Source organism: Phoenix dactylifera, chromosome 3 (assembly GCF_009389715.1).
Source record: "Phoenix dactylifera cultivar Barhee BC4 chromosome 3, palm_55x_up_171113_PBpolish2nd_filt_p, whole genome shotgun sequence".
NCBI lineage: Eukaryota > Viridiplantae > Streptophyta > Magnoliopsida > Arecales > Arecaceae > Phoenix > Phoenix dactylifera.
Window position 1 is genome coordinate 14,302,461 of NC_052394.1, and position 9,796 is coordinate 14,312,256.

A 9,796-nucleotide genomic window follows, 5' to 3' on the forward strand; every position below is an offset into this window, starting at 1 on the left:
CAAAATTGCTCAAATTTAAAAGAGATCGGGTCGGGTCAAGTTAGAATGCAGAAAACCCAAACACGGTCCCGAAAATAAAACTGGTCGAATTTTAGAACCCGACTCGACCCCACAGATCCTTCAAAATAGGTCAAATCGGATCTAAGCAGGTCGGATCAGGTCGGGTCATGGGTCAACCCGACCCATTTGCAGCCTTAGTCCTATCCTGTATAGGTTGGATTATACATTGATGGCTGGTGGTTGTGAATCAAGCCAATATTGGATTGACTTTTGCAAGCATACTGTTGTCTGGTTAATTTATGACGCTTTTGAGAGATGGGTGTCAATTATGTGCCGAGACAGGCTAGGATCAGGCTCAATCTAAGGCAAGCATTCACTGTTGAAATCTAAAGATCAAATCTTGCATACTAGAAGCTAAAGATCAAGTATAGGCTTCTTGTTGGTGGAGACGAACTAAGAATTGGGTTTTTTGAATTCATTTGGACTTTAATTTTTCAAGCATTCACTATTGGATTCAACTCGGTGTTTAGGGCAGGGATCATACTACTTACTCAGTATTCATGCTAGAAGAGTGTTACGCTAGTTGACTCGAAGATTTCAGCCTTACCCTAGGAGCCTATTTTTACCTAAGAGGAAAGATCAAAACCTGAAAGACATCTAATTAGTGAGACAACAAACTAAAATTGTGATGCTTGGACACATGGAGGATGAAAAAGTTTGCATGCATGCAACTGGTAATTCTAATTTCCATTGGCAGGATGATGGAGTTAAAGACCTAATCTTGAGGGTGCTCTATGGGCCTTCTCCATGAAGATCTATAGACAATCCAGCTCTTCGAGCTAGTGATCAGGGAAATGCTTTTCTTACTGATGCTCAGCTCTTTTATGGATAATGAGCCTTCAGTGATCTACTTGTTCTAGAAATTCTTAGGGAGTGATGCATTGTTGTGGTTTCACAGCCTCCAAAGACTATAAGCTCCATAGACACTTCTCTATTGCATATGCTTTCAAGAAACATTACAGCCATCAAATCCTTTACCGACCGTCCATGTCTGTTCTAACAAATGAGAAGACCAGGGAAAATGAGGACTTTGTTACCTCCATCAATTGGTAGTATCTCATGGCGGCACGGTCACACCTAAAGATTGATGAGTATGACCCGATTAAAATGATCATCAACAACTCCTACTTAGTCGTAGCCTAGAGTTGTACGCCCTGGCCGTTGAGGTAAAGGCATACGTAAGAGAAGACTGCCTATTGAACCTTTTTGAGTACGTGTGTCCAAATTATAGAAAATATAGGATTGGTGGAACCTCTACTATTACAATTGAGGTTCCAGATACTATATAAAATTAAATAAAATTACAAATATAATTAGATATTTACTAATATCTATAAATATATATATATATATATAAAATTAGATATTTATCTATATATATATATATATATATTTACTAATATCGGTAGGGATGTTAGTCGAATGCTCAAATTTCTATGTATATTTTAATAGTTTCGAATACGAAAATAGATTCATACTAATTTATTTTTACTTCTATGGCAGCAGAAGTTCAGGACAGCGTCAAGCACCTAAGATCTCCAATATATTCGTTTCTCGTTAGGACCGAAAACGGGCTCGAGCTGGCTCAAGGCTGGTCAGGTAGGCCGCGGCCTGGCCGCCGCCGAGAGCCGAAAGCTAAGTCGTCCATATCCTCTTTTTTTTGGTAAATACAACAGTTTATATAGCTCTAACTTGAGTACATCCTGCCCAGTCACGAGAAAGTAAAGAGTACAAAGGAGAGGGAATCTCTCCTGCAAATGTCCATAAGAAGTCTCCGATGTGCCTAGCGATGTAGGAGGCGACCCAGTCTGCTGCCTTGTTCGCCTCCCGAAATACATGAACAGCCAACCCACCCATCTCTATAACTATTCTGCGAGTCTTTCTAATAAGAGGATGGTCATTCCTGTATCTATCCACATCTTGGATTCAGTCAACCACCACAGAAGATCCATATCCTTTTCTCCTCCATCGCTGACCCATACTTGTTTTTTTTTATTTTTTATTTTTTTCCCATTCTTCGGCGAGCGGCGGAGGCGCCGACGTTTTCAGTTATATTGCTGCCTCCTTTGTCCCATCCCCCGCGACTGACTTCCGATTACGTCGGATCCTACTCTCCCTTATCCCTTCCCCCTTTCTCGCTTATCCTCTCCTCTCTGTCTCTCTCTCTCTCTCTCTCTCTCTCTCTCTCTCCCACGATCCCCGGAGCCATCTCATCTCCTGCAATTATAGCAATTCCTCGATCCAAGATTGAAAACATTTTACCGAGCACAGAGAATATAAAGAAGCAGCTCCTTCCTCTTCCTAACAATCTATTCCAATTTCGGCAATGGATATCACCAATGAAGCGAGCGTGGACGCGTTCGCCATCGGTCCGTCGTCGATCGTCGGCCGGACGATCGCCTTCCGAATACTCTTCTGCAGCTCGATTTCCAGCCTCCGGAAGCAAATCTTGCTCTTCCTCCGCGCCGCCTTTCGCCGGCTGCGGGACGCCGTCCTCGCGGCGATCTCCTGGTTTCACCCAAAGAATCCGCAGGGGATTCTCGTGATGGTGACCGCGATGGCCTTCCTGTTGAGAAGGTGCACCAACGTGCGGTCGCGGGCGGAGTCGGCGTACCGCCGGAAGTTCTGGCGGAACATGATGCGCAGCGCGCTGACCTACGAGGAGTGGGCGCACGCGGCCAAGATGCTCGACAAGGAGACGCCGAGGATGAACGAGGCCGATCTGTACGACGAGGAGTTGGTGAGGAACAAGCTGCAGGAACTCCGGCACCGGCGGCAGGAGGGATCGTTGAGGGACATAGTGTTCTGTATGCGTGCAGATTTACTCAGGAATTTGGGCAACATGTGCAACCCTGCGCTCCATAAGGGCAGACTTCAGGTAGTAATCCTTTGAGTAACCACTTGATCTGCAAACGAATTGGAATTACTTTTATATCTTGCTTTCGATCTCCGATGGATATGACAAATTGATGTAACTTGTTGCGGAAATGCCTTGCCGGAAATCTGCTGTTGATCGCATGTCTTTGCTGGAAATTTGCTGCCAGCAGTAAATTTCAGAACCATCCACATTGACAGCTAGATCCATCGAGATGCTAGTCTATAGAATGTTAAACCCTAGAGTGGATATTTCGGTCCTTTCTGATCTTATTCATTGGTTGTCGTAACCAGAAATTATATCTGGCTATATATGTGTTTGGCTAAACTCTGCTCTCAGATCATCTACATCTCCCATCTCAACTTTGATACCTCTAATTCCTATCTTGATTGATACAACATGTTAAGAGGTCTGAAAACCATTAAAAGCCTTTTGATTTAGGGTGGCGTACTGATATTCTGTATGCCAAAAAAAAATCTATACCATACTGTACCAACACTAGGCTAGTGCAGCACCGGTACGAGTCCGGTACTGAGACGGCAAATCTTGGGTATAAGGCAAAAAATTTTCCCAGTTCCTTACTCTCCATGCTATGGTTTCAATTTTTGCACAATTTGTGAAGTGGTAGCATTTTAAATCACATTGATGGGAATTGTTGCCCTGTTCTCTCAGCATGTCGCTAATTTATAATATATAATATCGTTACTCATAGCTCTATTTTGATGCTCTCAAGAACCTTTCTTTCTCTTTTTCACCCTCTCAAAATTCCCTTGGCACCTCTTCCATAAAAAATCTTTAACATAGTCTTTTGGCATCCTCCCTTTAACTTCCCTCCCACATATTTGCTCCAAAAATAAAATCTCCGACATACGTCGTCTTTTCTCTTAGTTAGAATAAATTCACCCCCCCAATTCATCCCACTTTTGTCTTCTCCTTGAAAACATTATTTTTTTCAAGCAATATAGCGATAATGTGCCACCACCAAAGTTTGAACCATAGACCTGTGCCAAGAGCAAGCCCTCAGGAGAAATGAGCCAACCAGCTGAGATAGGACTGTTTGGCTCCTTGCTAATATAAGTAACCCCTTTTCTAAACCAACTCTTTTGTTCTGTTCTTCTATGACCAAACACCTTTTGTTCCATACTCTTCTTGTACCTTCGACGCCTTTTGCAAAAGCAAGGAGCTTTTTTAGACAAGGAGGCACAGTTCTGACTTCGGTAGCTCCTCACTGAACTGCTCAACATACTCCATTGATGGAGCTCCAAACATTCAATAATTGAATGAACTACTAAGTGATGACAACCCATCATATAAAGTAAAAACCATTTTATATTCTTACTAGAAAGTAAAAACCATTTTCAAGGTATACATAACATTTTTTTAGTGAAATAGAAGTAACAAAATGAATTTTGTGACATTTCATGTAGACTTAAATTTGGGACCTAGTGTGGTAAGATCAAGAATATAGGCTCTGGTGCCCTGGGTGTCCCATCTACCAGCCAGTGCAGCACATCCCATGCCATGACAGAAAAAAAGAATAAAAAGGGGTTTCCTTTTAATTAAATTATTAAAAAGAAGAGAATTAATAGGTCATGCAGATCATGCTGACATTGGCCTAGCATGGTACCTTCTAGCTGCCTTGGATCAACTTGGGCTGGCACTTGAAACCTTGAATAAGTTATGTATTTATGCTGTAACCATAAACATCTACACACCTTGGACTAGTGGAATATGTGAACTATATCTAATTTTATATACAAATCTAAGTACAATACCCGCATCGCTGTTTGTTTTCTTGATATCTTACATTTATCAACCTTCTAGAAAAGTAATGAGGCTTATCCTGTATTTCCAAAGGATCGTCCCTGCCCTTGTTGGCATCTGGATGCCTATGCCTTCTCTAAACATTATATTGCGTGAGTCTCTGCTTGCTTCCAAGTATTTGCAATTGTATCTGCATGTGTATTTCTGTGTCTCTTTGCCTTATGCATGCATGTGCATGTGTGCAAATGTGTGCATGCATGTGTATCTAAGTAGTGCCGTTCAAATTTTTTACTGCCTTATTTACATAGTTGGAAAATTTCCTAGCATCTGTCTGATTCTTTACTTTGTTGAATATGGTCATATCATCAGGTGCCAAAACTCATTAAGGAGTACATTGATGAGGTCTCAACTCAACTAAAAATGGTATGTGACTCTGATTCCGATGAGCTGCTCTTGGAAGAGAAGCTTGCATTCATGCATGAGACAAGGCATGCCTTTGGTAGGACAGCGCTACTCTTAAGTGGGGGTGCTTCATTAGGAGCTTTCCATGTGGGCATGGTGAAAACTTTAGTAGAACATAAGCTTCTTCCTCGGATAATTTCAGGATCTAGTGTAGGTTCCATCATGTGTGCAATTGTGGCAACACGATCATGGCCTGAGCTGGAGAGCTTCTTTGAGGATTCTTGGCATTCATTACAGTTTTTTGACCAGATGGGTGGGATCTTTGCAGTGGTTAAGAGGGTTATGATACATGGGGCAGTTCACGAGATTAGGCAATTGCAAAGGATGTTGAGGCATCTTACAAGCAATCTAACATTTCAAGAGGCTTACGACTTGACTGGTCGTATTCTTGGTATCACTGTTTGTTCTTCTAGAAAGCATGAGCCACCACGATGCCTTAACTATTTGACATCACCTCATGTTGTTATATGGAGTGCTGTGACTGCTTCCTGTGCATTTCCTGGCCTTTTTGAGGCTCAAGAGCTGATGGCAAAGGATAGATTTGGAGAAATTGTCCCTTTCCATGCACCCTTTTTACTGGGCCCAGAGCAGGTGCCAGGAGATTCAGCTCGCCGATGGAGAGATGGAAGCTTGGAGAGTGATTTGCCCATGATGCAACTGAAGGAGTTGTTTAATGTCAATCATTTCATTGTCAGCCAAGCCAATCCACACATTGTCCCACTGCTGAGGCTAAAGGAACTTGTGAGAGCTTCTGGGGGTAACTTTGCTGCCAAGGTAGTATCTCATGGACTTCAAGCCCTTTTCTAATTGTCCTTTCTACGTTTATCTTGACGATCACTTAGTGAAGCCTTGCTTCTTCTTTAAAATTCAGTTGTAATATGTTGTACATAAACTAGTAAATGTAATAATAGAAACCTTTCAAATAAGCTGCCCCTAATAAACCCTTTTTCACTTAATACTCTAAGGATGATGACCACATCTGATTACAACAAACACAAGATGTAAGCGAATTCTCATCCTGCATATTATGGGGTAACAACTTTGTTATAACTGCTGCATCTTCTTAAGCTCCTCCATCTATGCATCATACCTTCCAGACATGGGGATATTATTATTTTTTCCTTTTGTTGTTTTAATCATTGAACTAATTTGCTTTTTAATTCTAGCTCGCTCATCTTGCTGAGATGGAGGTTAAACATCGATGCAATCAAATCCTTGAACTTGGATTTCCGCTGGGAGGAATAGCTAAGTTATTTGCTCAAGATTGGGAGGGTGATGTCACTGTGGTTATGCCTGCCACACTTGCTCAGGTACCTATCATCTTCCATTTCCTATTGATGTTATGTTGAAGCTCCAAAATGCAGACTGTTATGTTAATGTTGACCCAATTTAGTTTTTTCTTCTTTGTTATCAGTATTCAAAAATTATTCAAAATCCATCTTATGTGGAACTCCAAAAGGCTGCCAACCAAGGTAGGAGATGCACCTGGGAAAAACTTTCTGCTATCAAGGCAAATTGTGCTATTGAACTTGCATTGGATGAGTGTGTTGCCCTTCTTAACCACATGCGTAGACTAAAGAGAAGTGCTGAGAGAGCAGCTGCTTCCCAAGGGCACACAAACACCTTCAGATTTAATGCTTCGAGGAGGATCCCTTCATGGAACTGCATTGCAAGAGAGAACTCAGCAGGGTCTCTTGAAGAAGATGGTCTTGTAGATGCCGCTGCTTCAGTCCACCAAGGAACTGGCCTCATAGGGGGACAACTGAACAGAGACAGTCGTGACCAACGAAGTGTGCATGATGGAAGTGATAGTGAATCAGATAATATGGACCTAAATTACCTAAATTCTTGGACGAGATGTGGTGGACCTCTGATGAGGACAGCCTCCGCAAACAAATTCATCAACTTTGTGCAAAGCCTTGAGCTTGAGGCAGAATTCAACAGGCCTTTGTCAAGGGAGGATGAGGCGGATGCTTTAACAGCCCACTCCAACTCCTTGGTGACTCAGATGGTTGGCAGGGATGCTTACCATGGCAACTCTAGAGTAACAACCCCTGATAGAAGCTCAGAGAACACAGACTCTGAGCTAGGTAGCAAAAGAGTTCCTGTGGCTGCTTCCACCAGCATTATGGTTTCTGAAGGAGATATGTTACAGGCAGAAAGGATTAATAATGGAATTATGTTTAATGTTGTGAAGAAGGAAGTTCTACTTGCGCAGTTGAGCAGCGACTCGGAACAGCACCGAGGGTCATCACCAGATGATGTTGATGTTGAAAATGTACATATGGAAAGTTGTGATGCCAGTTCTGATTCTGACAGTGTTGATGATGATGAAGTTCAATCGGTCAGGGAATCAGCTTCCTGCTGTGACCTGATTACTTCTGATCAACCCATAACTGAAGGTTGAAAGATGAGAATTTATATTTCTTTGTTAAACTTCACACTGACCTGTGCAAAATCAGGTTACATTTTACATTTGGTTGCAGCATCTCCTTTTAGAAGTGCTGACATTGGCTTATTAACAAGAAGGCATCCTGCAACATTGTATCTTCCAACCATTCTGCATTTTCTTTTGAATGTGAAGCTTCTGATGTTGTATATTGTTACCTTGCTTCCTTCATCAGAAGAATAATTACTTACAGCTGACGTATTGTTGAAAGTTCCACATTCTAGAACATAGAAACCTCATTTTGTGGACTACCACATTAGTGAAATTGAAGTCACTGTGTAGGGCATCAGGCTTTCTGGCTTTTGATTCAGTTGACTTTTCCTGTATGACAATGCGTTCCTGATTACAGGCAATGTGCTCCAATGCCAACGGAGGAGGCCGTGCCACTTTGAATCTTGAATCAAAGCTCACAGCTGCCACTCCAAGCTATGAAATTGATGCTTTTCGGGTTCCAGGACATAAAACAGATGGCTTGGTCTGAATGCCAAGGCAATTCTGCAGCAGTCAGACTTCAACACAAGAAATCGGCCATTCTTTCATGAAAAAAATGTTGTCCAGTAAACACTAAGGTGATGTTTGGTGACCCAAATGGGATCACCAAGGTGATCTTAGATCACTAATAAGTTTTATCCTAATGATCTAATCTTCGATTATTTAAGATTACTGCATTTGATATATTATGTTCCACTAATTAGATATCCTCGTCTATCTACAAGTACTTTGTTTGGTATTCCATGAGAGTATTCCATGAGAATTCAAGATCGCTAACTATATAATACCAAAACTACCCCCGATATATTTCATAAAAAAATATTTATTAATCATATAAAATATATTATGATAAATATTAATATATTTATTAATATATTTATTAATATATTGCATAAAAGTATATTCATTAATCCTATAAATTATTAATCAGATAAAGATATATTAATTTTTATTATAGAATTAATATTTTTGTTTATACTCATAATATATTATTTTTTATATTTTTTCTCAGAAAAATAAGGCAAATAGAAGTAATAAATTAAATGATTTCAGCATAATAATATATTTAATTATCATTTAAATTTATCTTTAAATAATAATATGACAATAATATGATTAGTAATATATTATAATATAATATATATCATAAATATTAATATAATATATAATATTGATATAGTATATTAATGTTATGTCAATATATCAATTTTTTCGCTAGATTGAAGGGCATTTTTGTTTTTAAATTTCAGCCCAAGATCATTGCTCTGGGGTGATGTTGGATACCCGGCCGCAAGAACAGGTATCCCATCATTGGGTTGAGCGAGAAGTGGGGGTGATTTGAGATCACTACCATATAGGATCACCGTGGAGCAACAATGCCAAAAATGATGATGAGCCTCCACCCCATCACCCTTGATCTTGGGATGATCATCCCATACCAAATGCCCCCTAAGGTGGTTATATGGTACCACAGGGCATTGAATCCAGTTATTCGCGCTTCCAGATGCATGGCAGAGAGGACCTTTGTTTGGCGCTGTGTTGATTAGGGTTCATACAGCTTTGAGTGACATTGGTGAAGCTAGTTTAGGCCCAAAAAGCAAACATGCTGTACGGCAAAATTATCTGGATATGTCCTTTAGGATGCTCATACAAGGAAATGTTATTCTTGTCTCTTGGAATGAAATTTTTTGGTTTAATCTTAAAGACGTTTAAGAGCATAGCGAAACTCTCACTTGTCCATCTTCTTCATGGATCATTTGGTTGAGATAGAGCAACATATTTCTTTATTGTTTCTTGTATCTAAACTCTTTAATTGCTCTGATAATTCATCTCGCAAAATAACTCCTTAAAACTCAAAACGAAGGAACACAATTACAATCTAGGGATACGTTTATCAATTTCCATGTATTGGATGTCATTTGAATTGACTTTTAACACCCGTTTGGGAAGGAAATCTATCTGTATTTGGTTCTCTTTGCCTTTGAGGTAAAACAGTCGTGGTTGTTTCTGCAATTCTGCTGCGGCAAGTGAAGTCAGAACTTCACTCTGAAGAGTCCATCTTTCTGGAAACTAAGCCACTAACTTGAGCTAAGATTTAAATAACAGTGTTATTCTAATAATCGATCCCCATTGAGACTGTTATGGACCACAGTAATGCATATCAAGGCTGGAACCGGCACGCCCCTTCCGGGGAA

The 9,796-nt window shown here is 40.4% G+C and overlaps 1 protein-coding gene across 2 annotated transcripts; it reads left to right on the top strand.

The window, feature by feature from the left end:
• Nucleotides 1-2,067: 2,067 nt before the first annotated feature.
• On the top strand, nucleotides 2,068-8,142 carry LOC103720714 (triacylglycerol lipase SDP1-like). 2 transcript variants are annotated; one of them, XR_003388216.2, is made up of 5 exons: nucleotides 2,068-2,938; nucleotides 5,069-5,935; nucleotides 6,328-6,471; nucleotides 6,576-7,888; nucleotides 7,960-8,142. XR_003388216.2 is itself a non-coding variant. In XM_039124683.1 (4 exons), exons 1-4 carry the CDS (start codon nucleotides 2,387-2,389, stop codon nucleotides 7,566-7,568), a joined length of 2,556 nt encoding a protein of 851 aa, XP_038980611.1. In that variant the 5' UTR covers nucleotides 2,068-2,386; the 3' UTR covers nucleotides 7,569-8,142. The 2 variants fall into 2 exon arrangements, 1 of the variants encoding a protein (XP_038980611.1); XM_039124683.1 differs by having other exon boundaries at nucleotides 6,576-8,142.
• Nucleotides 8,143-9,796: the final 1,654 nt, after the last annotated feature.

Bases quoted from the DNA above. Each gene is read 5' to 3' on its own strand.
- LOC103720714 (XM_039124683.1), top strand. From the start codon at position 2,387: ATGGATATCACCAATGAAGCGAGCGTGGACGCGTTCGCCATCGGTCCG. The intron at 2,939-5,068 runs GTAGTAATCCTT...TCATATCATCAG, and splicing joins TCCATAAGGGCAGACTTCAG to GTGCCAAAACTCATTAAGGA. The intron at 6,472-6,575 runs GTACCTATCATC...CTTTGTTATCAG, and splicing joins TGCCTGCCACACTTGCTCAG to TATTCAAAAATTATTCAAAA.